At 43.8% G+C, this 15,471-nt stretch overlaps 1 protein-coding gene across 6 annotated transcripts in view; it reads right to left on the bottom strand.

Moving 5' to 3' along the window:
• The window catches only part of STARD13 (StAR related lipid transfer domain containing 13), a 288,293-nt gene that overhangs the window by 126,812 nt on the left and 146,010 nt on the right, over positions 1–15,471 (bottom strand). The window contains exon 1 of one of the 6 annotated variants that reach the window (XM_066175995.1): positions 13,443–13,767. The exons of the other annotated variants lie outside the window; for them this stretch is intronic. Coding sequence (XP_066032092.1) covers positions 13,443–13,566 — 124 coding nt within the window. The 5' untranslated portion in view covers positions 13,567–13,767. Of the gene's footprint in view, positions 1–13,442; positions 13,768–15,471 lie in introns of those variants that run through there. 6 annotated transcript variants of the gene reach the window in all.

Here is a 15,471-nt window from a genome sequence, read left to right on the forward strand (position 1 = left end):
ATGAATTTAGTAATAAATTTTCTGCAGTTAATAAATTTTTTGCAAAAAAAAAAGTTTTCTGCAGAAAAGAGGAATCAGTTGTCATTTTTACCTACCTGTGATATCAAAAATACAGTGATGTTGAACAAAACCATAAATCTACAAATTAATGTTTAACAATTGAAGCAAAATGTGTGCTACATATTGGTTTTACTTGCAAGTACATGGTCTGAGTCACTAGCTATACTGTTACCCAGCAGTTCACCACCCATCATTTTTCTTTAACTACTAACTCCTCTGGCAGCTGTCTATATTGTATAATTAATTTCTGCTACTTTGTTTAGTGAGCTATCATGAAGATGAGCATTTACCTTCTCTCAGACAATGACTTCCAAAAATGGAAGTGGTGCCAGCCTTCACTGAAAATCCTCACTTCACCACATCTATACAGGCACCCTATCCCCTGTGACTGGGGCAGGGGCCAGGAGCAAAGGACTTGACTCAGTGTAACTGAAACGAGGAGCCTTGAGCCTCCAGAACCCACATCTAGCATGACAGCAGCTGGCTGGGGGCCACACATATGAAATAAGCCCTTAGGGAGCACTGGTGACCAGGGTGTGGCACAGCAGTTTGCAGGAAGGGTGCTGAGGCAGTGCCAGCCCAAGCAGGGAGCAGTGGTGTCCACTGGCAGAAAGCCACGACCTTGCTCAGCTCCACGGCTGGCACAGCTGCCCAGACAGCTCTGGCAGGAACACGCTGCCAGTACTGGGTGGCACCTGCGAGCACAGCTGAGAGTGGGAGGGTGCTTATGTGGAGGAACTTCTCTGCTTAATGACAGGATGGGGAATCAACAGCCCACCTGAGGTGTATCCACACCTATGCCCATAGCATGGGCAACAAACAGGAACAGCTGGAAGCCATTGTGCAGCAGGAAAACTGTGACATAGTTGCCATCACAGAGACGTGGGGATGATTCAAACAACTGGAGTGCTGTGGTGAGTAGCAATAGATTTTTCAGAAAGGACAGGCGAAGAAGGAGTGGTGGTGGGATAGCTTTGTAGGTTAGAGAGAGTTTTGATTCTCCAGAGCTTGATGACTGGGTTGAGTGTGCATAGGTAAGTATCAGGGGGAAGGCCAAAAAGGCAGACATCCTAGTGGGAGTCTGCTGTAGACCACCCAAACAGGATGAAGAGTCAGTCAGGATATTTTGTAAGCAGCTGAGAAAAGTCTCACAATCACAAGCCCTTGTTCTCATGGGGGACTTCTGCTCACCACACTTCTGGAAACAAAAGAATCTGCCACTTGCCATTATTAAACTGCATATTGTTGGTGATTTCCCAGCCCTCTATCAAGATACCTTTGCAGAGCCTCTCTGCCTTTAAGGAAGTCAACAGCTCCTCCCAGTTTAACATCATCAGCAAACATAGTATACCTTCATGCTCTGCATCCAAGCTATTTATGAAGACATTGAAGAACACTGGCCTCTCTATCTTTATTGGATGCAGGGAGAAACATAGTGACAAAGGATGAGGAAAAGGCTGCAGTACTTAATGCCTTCTTTGCCTGAGACATTCAATAGTAAAACCAGTTGTTCATGGGGTACTCTGCTCCCTGAGCTGAAAGGCTGGGACAGGGAGCAGAATAAAGGCCTCATAATCCCAGGGGAAATGGTCAGGAACCTGCTATACCACTTATATACACACAAGTTTATGGGACCGGATAGTATCCACACAAAAGTACTGAGGGAGCTGGCAAAAGTTCTCACTGAACCACTTTCCATCATTTACCAGCAGGTCTGGCTAACTGGGCAGGTCCCAGTTCACTGGAGATTAGCCAATGTGACACCCGTTTAACAGAATGGTCAGAAGGAGGATGCAGGGAACTACCTGTTCAGCCTGTCAGCCTGACCTCAGTGTCAGGGAAGGTCATGGAGCAGACCATCTTGAGTGCTGCCATGTGGCACGTGCAGGATAACCAGGGGATCAGGCCCAGCCAGCATGACTTTATGAAAGGCAGGCTCTGCTTGACCAGCCTGATCTACTTCTGTAACAAGGTGACCCACTTAGCGGATGAGGGAAAGGCTGTGTATGCTGTGTACTTGGACTTTACTAAAGCCTTTCAAACCTTTTCCCACAGCATTCTTCTGGAGACAACTGGCTGCTTATGGCTTGGGCAAGTGCACTCTTTGTTGGATAAAAAACTGGCTGGATGTCTGGTCCCAGAGAGTGGTGGAGAATGGAGTTACATCCAGCTGGTGGCTGGTCATCAGTGGTGTTCTCCAGGGCTTAGTACTGGGGCCAGTCCTGTTTAATATCTTTATTGACAATCTGGACAAAGGAATTGAGTGCACCCTCAGTCCGTTAGCAGATGAGGCCAAGTCAGGTGGGAGTGTTGACCTGCTGGACAGCAGTAAGGCTCTGCAGAGGGATCTGGACAGGCTGGATCAAAGGGCTGAGGCCAACTGTATGAGGTTCAACAAGGAAAAGTGCAGTGTCTTGCACTTGGGTCACAACAACCCCATGCAGCACTACTGGCTGGGGGCAGTGGCTGGAAAGCCTGCCTGGTAGAAAAGGACCTGGGGATACTGGTCAACAGCAGTAGGACAGGATCCAGAACATACCCAGGTGGCCAAAAAGGCCAATGGTCAGCAGAACCAGGGAAGTGATTGTCACCCTCTATTCAGCACTGGTGAGGCCACACCTCAAATCCTGTCTTCAGTTCTGGGCCCCTCACTACAGGAAGGACATTGAGGGGCTGGAATGTGTCCAGAGAAGAGAAATGGAGCTGGGGAAGGGTCTGGGGCACAAATCCTATGAGGAGCATCTGAGGGAACTGGAGTTGTTGAGCCTGGAGAAAAGGAGGCTCAGGGGAGAACTTATCACTCTCTACAACTACCTGAAAGGAGGGTGTAGTACGATGGGGATTGGATTCTTCTCCCAAGTGACAGGACAAGAGGAACAGCCTCAAATTACACTGGGGGAGTTTTAGATTGAATATTAGGAAGAATTTCTTCACCAACAGGGTTGTTAAGCATGAGGCTGCCCAGGGAAGAGGTGGAGTCACCATCCCTGGAGGTATTAAAAAGACTTGTTGATGTGGCACTGAGGGACACGCTTTAGTGGTGGACTTGGAAGTGCTGGGTTAATGCTTGGACCTGATGATCTTAAAGGTCTTTTCTAGTCCAAATGACTCTGTGACTTTATCTATAATTTAAAACATTTGTTGAACCAAGGCAAACTTTTGGGAGTGTTTTTAAACACTACTTCCTAAATTTCAAATGAGTATCATATGGCTAATGAAATTACAATATTCTAATGTTACTCAGACTCTTTAGTTTTGTGCCTTGAGTTAGATGGCTACATATTTGTTTCTGAAGTAACATTTGCAATTTGGGATTGTAGCAAAATATTTGCTAAAAAAGAGTGTGAATAGTTCACAGGCTTGTCAGAATCCATCTGTTTGTGTCTATTAATGGGTGCATTCCCAGCTGTGGTCTTTCTAATGTAATAAATAAAAATTTTTCTTATATAAATCCAATGTCTGAAATCTCCTTGTAAAATTGATTTATATCAATAAAAATCTGTGCTTATGTTAAAAACACCTCTTAAAATGAGCAAGACTGTGAGATGCCATTCACATATCATTTCAGCAGCCATCTGACATATAAACGACTCAGTCTCAAATAATTTATTACAGCATTTTTCTGGATAAGCCATGAAGGAGCCTGACATTCAGATCAGGATGAGGGGGACAGGGATGGGAAAAAAGAGGTGTATTTAGCAGAAGAATGAGAGGCATATCCAAAATAATTGAAAGGTTGGGACAAAGGCTTGGGTGCTCACTCCTTCATGTGATGAATCAAACACAAATTCACAGAAATATGCAACACACTTTAGAGAAGCCCAAGCTATGAACCAATGTAGGAGGTCCCTAAATCTTTAGGAACCCTTTTTTGTAATGCTATGTGTAATTTTCTTTTTGTATTTTGACTGAGAGAAGTTACATTTCTGACTTTGGTTTTGGTTTTTTTTATCTTTCACCATCCTTTTAAGCTATCCTTTTCTGGAGCTGGCAGCTACCCTACATTTCTTCCTAAATTGCAGCAACAGAAGACCCTATACAAAGACATTTCAAACTAATTTTTGCTCAAATTCAGATGGATCTACACATGATCTAAAGTACATTTGAACTATGCTACTGTTCTGAGGCAATATCCCTTTAAATTCTTTCTATAGCAAAACCAATACTCCAGTTTTGTGACTGTCTTTTAAAGTGCTTCTGTATTGAATGACCTGAGAAGGTTCAGTGCCCTTCTGCATCATCATGGCCTGGAAAACCAGTCCTCCCCAGAAAACATTCCTTGGTTTATCAAAGCACCAGTGACATTCATTTAGCTCGGGCAACAGAATAAATTATTTATCCCCACATTATTTTACATCTGTGACAAGTAAAATTTATGAAGTATTCATAAAATTAAGCAAGCCATTTTGAAGTTATCTTGCTGCTAAAGAAATACCTATGGTTCAAACAACTTTTTACTAAGTATACATTTTAAGTCATAGTAGTTTCACATATTTTATGATTCAAATTTCTTACAGCTTAGAGAAAAACATTTATGAGTCCCAGTGCCTCCTCTTCCACTGTGCTACAGCATGTTGCTGGATCTGATTTCTGTAAAAAAGGTTTTATAGAAAATCTTTTCTATATAGTTACTGTTCAACAGCAACAAAGAAAAAAATCAGTATCTCTATGAAATGATCCATTGAAATGCAATTCACTCTGGTGTTTATATATAGCAGAGCCTGTTTGGTTTTGATTACCATGCTAGCTGAAAACATCTTCTTCTTTAATTCTCATAAATTTTGTTCTACTTCTGTGTTGCTAGGTGTCCTGCTGCAAAAGCTGAGGAAATAAGGCTCCTGGGCGGCAGTCTGTCCTTGAGGCCAGAGAATGCCTTGAATATTGCACTGCCTTAATGAAACCAGCTGCTGTGTCTAATACTGAGTGACGCACGATGTGCCCGCACCCTAATTGACATTACTGTATGTAAATTACTGCCCTCTACTGGAATGACAGGCAGAGTGCTTCACATGAAATGGATTGTTTTGTAAAGGAATTAAATTGATTGTTGAAGTCTGGTGTTTTATGGAACCAAGTGCCATGAATTCTGGGTGTTCCCGGTCCCTTCTTGGAGCATAGCTGTTTGCTGCACACATGTCTGCCTCCATTCAGCCTTTGCTTACTAGCAGTACAAGGTGCACCAGGTTGGTCCAATTCTCAAAATATTTTCCTTTTTAAACTGTAAACAGGATGTACAAATGATGTACAAAGGTGCTACAGAAATGCACTCTTCTCGTGAATGCTCTAATGTCAGTCAAGGAACCTTCTACACTTATATTTTTAAGCCTGTAATAATCAAAAGAAAATACCACAAATTCTTACTTAATTGAAAATAATATTCCCAAACCCAATTTTTCAAGAATCACAAGATAGACATCACTTCCTTAAAATCATGAGGTTAGCCTGAAACTGACATTTTACAAAATGAGTTTTTTTCTTGGCTTTTCAGACTCTGAAATTCACAATTTCTTTTTAAATTTGCTATGCAAATGTGCTTAAGTAGAAATGAAAGCTGGGTTTCTCAGAAATTGTTACTCAAGGAGATGATTTATAAAGGAGTTATGATATTTAGCAGCACCAGATTTGGCCGTGGTATGAGAGAAAAAACCAACAAAATAAGGAAGACAGAACATCTGTCTCAAGAAATCCAAGAAGTACAAAATATAAGAAGATAAATGTGAGTCAAAGCACTGCGGTGAAACAAGGCCAACGTCTGGCAAGTATTGCATAAAATCAAATTGTTGTCTAAGTTCTCATAATCCCTAGAAATATGACAATATGGAATATTTTGAAGGGTTTTTTCCATTAAAGCAAAAAGCAAGAAGACAAAATTCAGAATTGGGACTTCGTGATTCCTGAAACTAAACACCACATCCTACTGTAGCTGGGAAAGCAGAAGAATGGGAGTCCAGTCTCCACTGCCTTCCTGAGTCCAGAAATTTCACGTTTCAGAATTTGCTGGCCAGCCACCAACAGACTATTGATGTTCACTATGCAGCTTAAAGTTTATTGTGGATATAAATGTTCCATATAAATGTTCTGGCATAGATATTATTATAAATAAAGTCACTTGCATGGGGATATGGAAGCAGCCTATAGGATTACAGTCATATGAATAAATACAAAGACACCTAATAGGAAATAACCGAGAAGATACATTATTTAATATGCCATGACTGATATAAAGAAGCAATCTTGGAATGGAAAATCATCATCACTGTTTAATGTTAGACAAATACATTAAGCATTTTTATCAGTCCATATAAGCTCCCATATATCTTAGAAAAATATGAGCACCAATAAACACATCTATTTAAATGTACAGGAACAAAACCAATATTGTGGTATATTTACTGCTTCTGGAAAAATAGTACTGTGAATTGTTTTCAATATTTGGTCTGCAAACATCAGGATAAGTACAATGCTTACAGGAACACTCCATAAATTGTGAATACTTAAGGAACCACAGAAAACCATAGAAAAACAAAACAAAACAAAAACAAACAAACAAAAAACCCCAACAAAAAACCAACACACCAAACCCCAAACCAAACAAACCCAAACCAACTAAAAAACTACTATAAAAAGGTCTGACATCGTAACTTCCTCGGAAAAAAAGTGTACTTTCTAAAGATTAATATGTCAATGAAATCTGTGAACAGCCAAGCTCCAGAAAGAGGGAGACCTGTCAAGAATATTTTTTAAAGCTATCAAGTAGAAACTGACTGATTTAAATAGTATCCAGTTCTACTGCATCACTGATTCCCCATTTTATCAGCTGAGATTTGTATCTCTTACTGTCAGGAAATTAAGTATTCAAAATTGAATTTCTTTTAGGAAAATAATCCCTGATACAACTCTCTCTGATGGAGGTAGTACCCATTCAAATACAAAATCTATGTATTAAATGTAAAGCCAGAAGATGAATGCTGTTGTCACCCTAGGAACCTCTGCTACTTCTCCATGATCACTCCAAATCTTACATGGCAAATTACATCAGAGCCATGGGAATGAGAAAAATACATCTTTCTCTGGACTTTGAGACAGTGGGGAGTCCTCCATCACCCCCCCTTTACAGTCTCATGCTGATACAGAAATACTTGGCAGGTCAAGCATATTGGTATTTTTTGTAATTGTACTTCTGGAATTAACTTCTTGTTGCTGAGGGTCATGAGAGTCTGGCAGCAGCAGAACTAACAATGGTGGTATTTTGCTACCACTGCCCCCTTTCCAGATTCAAACCACTGGCCTTCAAGGAGTGCCTGGGGAAGGAGATAGAACTTACAGGATACTGACATAACCCACAAAACATAGGTGCAAAGAAAAGCCTCTTCATACTTTATTTAAACTGATCTGAAACCCCTCTTCACACTGAGAACGTATGGCACAATGAATTTAGTTTATGAGATCAATGACTACTTTTTTGGCTACTACATTTTCTTTAGGACTGAGAGCAGAAAATTTCCTGGCATGCCTGGCCAAATGAATCACTCATAAGTCACTTTCTTTCTTCCCTAAAGCACTCCATCATGAATAAAGAATGTCTTTCATAGCTTTTCTCCTTGACAAAGGACAGTCTTTTCCCATTGATGGGGCTGGGTTAGGGAGGAATTTACACATATGCGTCTTATCAAAATACATGAGAATCAGTATCTTGTACTCTCCAGTGCACTGGTGGGGACACAGACTGCAACATCTCTACTTTGCTTTCTAAAAATGTTATGTGCATGATTTTAAAATAGAACATAAAAGTATGCCCACCAAATACTGCATTTTTCACATATCCATCTCCCACACTCCTTAATGAAAACTGAGCTTGCAAAATGATTTTATAAAAAAAAAAAATCCACTTGTTTCATGAATGGCTTTAAAGTAGATTAATCTGCTATATTTGCACAAAGGTCTTAATTGAGAATAAATTTCAGTAATGTAATAATATCAGGATGCAGCAGACTCAAGGTTGGTCCCATACTGGGACACCTGCCTTTGCTCCTCAGGGGTTCTTAGAGGAGCTGGGAGCCTGGTACATGTATTTCCTTTGGGGTTTCCAGTGACTTCACCCCAAAATAAACTTCAGCTCTGCAGAGTAAAAACTTCAAAAACAAGTTCTTGAAAATGCTTCATTTTAAATGAAAACTAAAAACTATGAGAAAGCTATTGATTTGATGGTTCTTTAATTAGGCTGCGGAAACATAGCTGCTCTTGTCTCCATACAGGCATGACAGAAAACTGTGCTAAAATTCACATAGTTCTGGTTGTGACCACTAGTGTTAGTTTTTTAAGACCCACTTTTCATTTCTGTATTCCCCAGGATCAACAGATCAGCAGGTGCCAAGGAGCACCATGCTGTCAGAGGTGCAATTACAAACTTAGGCTTGTTCATTTTCACCCAATAAAACCCCAATAACCCACGAACCAACCACAAATTACTTTCTAAAGGAGCAGGTGCATTGCCTTGTCATCTTTGCCACATGGTGAATGTGGCAGTTACTTTCTGCTGGACAAATTATTCTCCATTTTGTACCTACATCAGATAATGTTCATTTTATCTGTGATACAAATGCATTTCAGTCACATTTGAAGAGACACTTGTCACTGCTAATCAATTTATAGGGTCCTCCTGAAGAGTTAAGGACACCTAAGAGTAGGACTTCTAAAACTTTCCTCCATTTAAAGGTCTAAATTTGTGCTTCTTTAGTTGGAGATTTTCTTTTACTCCCAAGCCTGCCTCATTCCTCTTTCAGTTTTGGAGCTCCAGGTAATCAATTTCTAAGAAAAAAATTAGTCCATGGTATGTTGTCCCTACACCATACATTTTCATCCCACTTGATTTGAGACATTAAGTGCTTCATCATTTTGAACAAAACCCTGCAACCTCACAGGGGAAGTTCAAGAGTCAGTTTAACACTGGTGCCTGAAATCTCTGTCCAAAACTGGACAAGTTAAAACAGATTGAGATGTGAGTCTGAGCAAACCACTGGAGGTGTGGTGGAAAACTTGATCCCAAATTCCTTTTACCCGAAGCACAGCCAAGCCAAAAAAAACAGTGGGATCACCTGAAATTGGTCCCCAAAAGCACTCCAGGCAGTTGTTGTGGAGAGCTCTGTAGCTGAATATGAGTTGGGACAGTGCTCAAGGGTGTCCTGTCTAATAGGGCTGTCACAGCAGGCAGTAGATAGGATGTCAATGGATAGGTAAGAGGAATTGTACCAGAAGAGCTAGAGGGGATCAAGTAGGGATTTAATCTCTTCAGGAATACAGAACATACTAAGAATTGTGGGACACGAAGCTCAGGTGAGAGGAGATTTGTCAAAAAGACTGAGGGTGTATCTGTGCCACAGACACAGTGGAAGCAGCCTTACAGAGTGGATAATCCCGGCAGAAATCTGTGTAGATTGCTAAGTAACAGCTAAAAGCTAAACTTCATAAACTAGAGGCAAGTTTTCTATTATCAGAAGAATGCTAGGGTAACAAAATTGATTTTGCAACCTTTTTTTTTTTTTAGTAAGTCTCAGAATTGAAGTCACCTGCTTAATTCTAACTCAGCCCTCTTTCCACTAGGCACTAAGACAAAATCTCATCTTCATCTGCACATGCAGTTTCCAAGGATCCCACCTGATGATGGGCAATGGTCACGTATCAGTCTTGCTGACGCGCTTGCAGGTGGGAGACAGAAAACCCCCAGGTTTCTGAGTCTGTGACAAGTAAATGGTACCCCTGTGGCACAGCACTTTCCATTCTTCTCTGTTCTACACCAAGTCACTTGAAACAAAATCTGACCAGACCACCAGAAACTGCAAGTTGTTCATTCCCTGGGTGCAGTACAGTTAGATCCCAAATGCTGATTTGCACAAAATGTTGTGCAACAGCAGCTACTGAGAGTCATAATTTGAATACTAAAGTAGACAATTCAAGTTCTAACCCTCAAGAGCTGATATTCCCGGGGTTCAGGCTCATTTTGCCTCTTGTTTCTATCTGTAAAATGGAAACAATGTAACCTTGCAGCTTCCAGGAACAACTAAAACATTAATGGTATGACATACGTAAGACAGTGCTCCTAAGCACCAGGCTCATGAACACCTGAGGGAATTTGTAACTCTGTGCTTAGTCCAGTGTTTCAGAAAGCTGCAGTAGAGCAGGCTCTAAGTTAAGAGATTCAGCAATGGGGATCACCACTTTCTGCAGTAAATGAGGCTGAAAAATTCTGAGCAACAAAAAGGGTGAGGTGATCATGTCAGTCAATCATGTCAGTCATGACAATCCTACCCTGTGAGGGGGTCAGTGCATTACAGCGACAGGGGTCCTTACCTCTGGTGTTTCCTGACTTCAAAGTACTGAACTTAAAAATTAAATTTTAATTTTAATTTAGTGTATAGTAGCTGAAAGAATGCCAGATAGAAGGTGGAATTTCCCCCTTACATACAAGGAATGTAAGAACTGCAACTTGTTGTGTTTTACTGTAATAACAGGTGATAATGTTTTGAGCAGGGATCTCAGAATTACCTTAGGCAATTACTATTGGAGGATCTGTTAAATACCTAAGTCAAATTCCTTAAACAATGGTTTTCAATAATGACAAAGTTGTTCAGGATTACATTAAACCAAAAGTATTTTATATAACTTTTCAGGGGAATAGGTCCCCACAGGGAGTTAAAATTCTGGCACATTTCCCATTCAGTTTGTGAATTCCAAATTAAACCATAGGTATAGTGGAAACAGTGTAAAAAAATTTACAAAAAGCACAAAACCCCCCTATGGGTGCAATTTTTGGCACTGTAGAGGATACACCCATTGTTTAAAAAACAAATCCCAGTCAGTGAATCAGAAGAAGTGACTAAGAGCTGCTGGGCACCATGGATCTGTCCTGAATAAGGGACAGTACGGAACAGCCCTGTCCAGGAGCATGCCAGGAGCCAGGCTGCTGCGCATCACCTCTGCTGTAAAGGGTGAGGGAGGGAAGGAAGGAGCACACTGTAGCAGCCTTTTCATGCACAACCTACTTTCCACAGCAACCCAGCCATGCTCTCTGCCTATTTGGGAGCAGCTGAATCAAAGTTTAGCTCTCTCCTTGCTCTAGCCAGGATTCAGCTCCTTTCTCCAGCTCAGACCCCTGCTGCCCAACAGTGTCCTGCTGCCCTCTGCTCTAGCACATGGACGTCAGGGCAGAAACTCTTCCCAAGGAGCACTGGGGAAAGCCCTGAGTAATCTGCTCTGCTCCCAGTGCTGATCCTGCTCTGAGCTGGAGACTAGACCGGAGAATTCCCAACACCTCATCCAACCCTAACAATTATATCATTTTTATGAATTATAAAAATGTGCTTGCTTTCTTCACAGGTGTATCTTGGACAACCGGCCTCCTGATCCTTAACAAACAGATAAAAAACTAAAGCAGACCAAAAGAGTAACTATGTAAGTGCCTCCAAAGCTGTCATCACAGTGAGGATTTAATCACAAGTTTTTATTTGGCTTGATGGTTGGAATATTACAGCACACTGATGGTTAAAAACTGCATTTCGTTTTGATCACTGCTCTTTAACATGAGTTACCAGTTACATTGCTGCTCTGAGGGCCAGTCAGAGCTGAACTACAATGCCAACTTTGAGGAAAAAGATGGAACTTCTGCAACTATCTACCTGACTTGGATCAGATCTATTGCAATGGAGAAGAATCTGGGCTGGCAACCAGCAAACAATTGACACATTTAGATCAGCTTAAATTTCCTGCCTTCTAATCAACAAAAGCTGGAAGAAGAGGCCAAGGAATATACACTGCAGCTATGCAGGTCAGCACGACAAACAAATATAAAAACAAGGACAAAAATACCAGAGACAGAAAAGCAACAGAACAAGAGAACATATTTGGCATCAAGAGATATTTGTACACATTTCATTATGTTGTCAGATAAGTAATTTAATTAAAGGGAAAATGCATCAGTGTCTCACCAGAGTATTATGAATAACACTTAAATTACGGCAGTGCATAAACCCAGGACATTAGTATTCTATCCACCTTAAATAAAAAGTTTTGACTCCATCAATTTTAATACCCAGTTGTTTTAAGGAGTTGGCTACAGTACCATGGCAGCCTGCCCAGGTTCTTTGCTCAATCAAGCAATAGTTGTCTTTGACCAAAGAAGAAAAAAATAGCCAACAGTATCCTTGCTGAATGTCTGCTGGCATCTGCTACCAATATAGGAATAAGGGAATTAAAAATAAATTAAAACATTACATGTTTAGTATTTTGGTTAACCATAATATTACACAATTAGTCATTTTAGTAATTCATTATCGAAGCTACCCAGTTCAGATTAATTTTAAAAAACTACCTTGCAATTTTTATCTATTATGTTAATTGTATGTACATAAGATCTAATGTGCTGTCGACATAGTCTGAAAAACTGCATCATTTACCTCTGTATTATACAATATCAGCATGTCACAGTGCCCTAGGCAAGGTCACCAAACTCCTAACAATGCTGTAGGATGTGACAGAGGAATCCATCTTTACAAATTAGACTTCATTATACATGATCCTGCTCATAAATCTTGATGTATTGTTTTCTAGTATAATAACTCTACCCTGCACTTGCATGTACCCTCTAGATCTTCTAATTAACAGAGTATTGCACAAATACATACTGGATGTATGCTTGTGTGCACAAAGCGACTGTGCTGCTGCAATAGCAGTGCTCTAAATGAGACCCGACCTCCTTGAGCAGCTGCCCTGCTCTGTGTCCTTCTGGTCCCCACCTGGGGATGGAAAAGCTGCAGGAGGCCGGTTTTCCAGAGCAGGTAGGTGACCTGAAGCCATAGAAGTACCTGAAATGAAACAGATCCTTTTTCTTTGGGAGTTGTGATACTTCTCACATGCAAACCCTATGAGGAACCAACTTGGTTGGTTAGACTCAGAAAACTGATCAGAGAAGCAGGTGAGCCTGCTTCCCGGAGGCAAAGCCAACCCTCTTCATTTCGGAGATGCTCAGAAGGTGCCTCCGAGACGAAGCGACGGGGAAGCTTAGCCCCGAGCTCGACTGCTCGAGTGAGCACCCGGGCAGGTGCTGCCCGTACGGGCTGAGGGGCGCGACCTGCCTGCACTCGGCTCTTGCCCGCAGCGCGACCTGCCCGGACGCTGCCGACCGCGTTCCTGCCGGGAGCTCCCCGTCCCGCCCGGGCCGAACCCGCGGGGTCTCCTCGCTCCGGCGGCGGCGGCAGCGGAGATAGTGCCCCCCAGACGTCCCCCTGGAGCGGGACCCCTCCGCGCCGCTGGGGCGGGGACGTCCCCCGGGGCGTCCCCTCGGGCGGCCGCGGGCAGGTAGCGGCGGCCGCGGCGCGGCGGGGACTGACCTGCGAGCCGCCGCTCCCGGACATTCCTCCACAGCAAGTCCCAGGCTTTGGCGGTGGAGTCCCGCAGCTGCTCGCTCAGCGACCTCCGGAGCTGCGCCTTGGCCGAGCGGCGCTGGCTGCTCATCCTCGGCGGCTCCGCATGCCGCCCCGGGCAGCCCCGCTCAGCGCCCGCGGCCGCTCTCCTCGCTGGGCACGGGCGGCGGCGGCCACATGGGGCCGCGGGGCAGCCCCGCCGCGCCGCAGCCGCGTCACCGCCGCCCCGGGCGGGCGGCCCTTCCTTCACCTGAGCGCCGCCCGCCCCGGCCCCCGGGGCAGCGCTGCCGCCGCCAGCCTCCCTCCTTCCCTCCCTCCGTCTCTCAGCGCCCCGTCCCGCGCCCGATTCCCCGCCGCCCTCCGCCCTCCTCCCCTCCCCCGCGCCTCGGCCCCCGCGGGGCGGGAAAGGTGCCCCGGGCTCCGGCCCGGCTCCTGCCCTGACCGGGACCTCTGCGCCCCTCGGGCTCAGGCACCACCGACGGCCCGGGACTCTGCACGTCCCGCGGCCCCGCGCCTAAATTCTGTGACCCCGCTCGTGTCCGTGACCCTCCCTTGGGAACTGTCCGGCCAAGCCCCCGCGGCTGCCCTGCTGTCAGCCCCCAGCCGCCTCCCGCTGCCGCCTCTGCGCTCCCTGGACAGCGACCGGGAGCTGCCCGCCGCCACCCCAGCCTTGCCGCCCCAGCGCTGGGAACGGCCGGCCTCCGCTGCTTCGGGAGAAGTCACCCGCCACGAGGTGACAGAAAATCTGGCTGGCAACGGGCTGCCTTTTTCCCGGGAGGCTGCAATAGGTGCTTCGCCCATGCTTCAACTTTTGCGGAAAGAAAATTAGGGGTTTTTTTCAGAGGCCTAGGTTCATCAACTCTGCGCCCAAGATCAAGCCATAGTCCTCGCAACACAGCCTCTCCCGTTTCTTTCCCACTTTCTCTGCATTCCACCCACTTACTCCCCACCTCCTTCCCCCTGCATCGCTTCTTCTCTTACAAGCTCCTGTGCTTTTGAAAAGGTTTCAAAATTAAACCCTGGCAGACACTTTTTGCACACTTTATAGACTGAAATGAATCTTGATTTCTTCATCTGTAGACTAGCCAGAAAGCAATAGCAGGGCCCTTATCCCATTTAGGAAAGCCATTTTGTGTCTCTGCTTCTTCTGTGCTCTGGGAAATATTGTTTTAACAGTGGCCCCTTCCCTATCCTGGATGTTCCTCCAGCACAGAGTCTGATAGCTGAGAAGGGCAACAGCGTCTTCATTTCATTTAGTCGCAGTCAATTACTTACTGCTTGCTCTTTTGGCAGAGTATCTGTGATGTGCAAAGCAGAGGCTGATGTTCCTGCAAGTGAGTGCCCTACTCTGAAAGAGCTGCATGCCCAGGTAAAGCAGTCATGTTAAACATTATCGATTTCCCCATCTTGTTTAGATTTAAACTGTAACTGCAATGTCAGCAATAGCCATAGAAGTTAAAAGCAAACAGACAGATGTATTCCATGTTTTAATAATATCTTCTGCTTACTTTGTGATGTCAATTTGTTTTCCTTTGTCCCTGTTCTTAAAAGGTTCATCTAAAAAGGTTAATCTTAAACTACTCTACTTGAGCTGATATAGGGGAGATGATGTGCTTGTCCAGAACTTGCGCAGATGTATGTCACTCCTCTGCCTGCAATTCCAGCTACAGTGTCCTCCAAATGACTGGATAAACACTTTTGAGAAAAGGGATGCCTTCCAGGGATGGATGCATTCAAGATCTGGAAGGGAGACAGCATAATTATGTAAATACTCCCACATCCCATGACCCAGAGCAAACACCTGCTGATGTTAATGGGAGAAGAGAGGATTACAGTTCCTACAATCAGCTCCTCTGCCCAGTAAATCTGCCTCTGACCTCTGCTTCTCTTTATTTAATCTCTCACCAACACAGCCATTACCAGTACATAAGACCCTACTACCCCAGTTTTCTGCCGCAGGCTTTTATCAGTTAGGAACCAGGTAGAGATGAGAAAT

The sequence above is a fragment of the Chamaea fasciata genome, unplaced genomic scaffold (genome assembly GCF_029207755.1).
Source record: "Chamaea fasciata isolate MVZ Bird 193981 ecotype frontalis unplaced genomic scaffold, bChaFas1.0.hap1 SCAF_2, whole genome shotgun sequence".
Classification (NCBI taxonomy): Eukaryota; Metazoa; Chordata; class Aves; order Passeriformes; family Sylviidae; genus Chamaea; species Chamaea fasciata.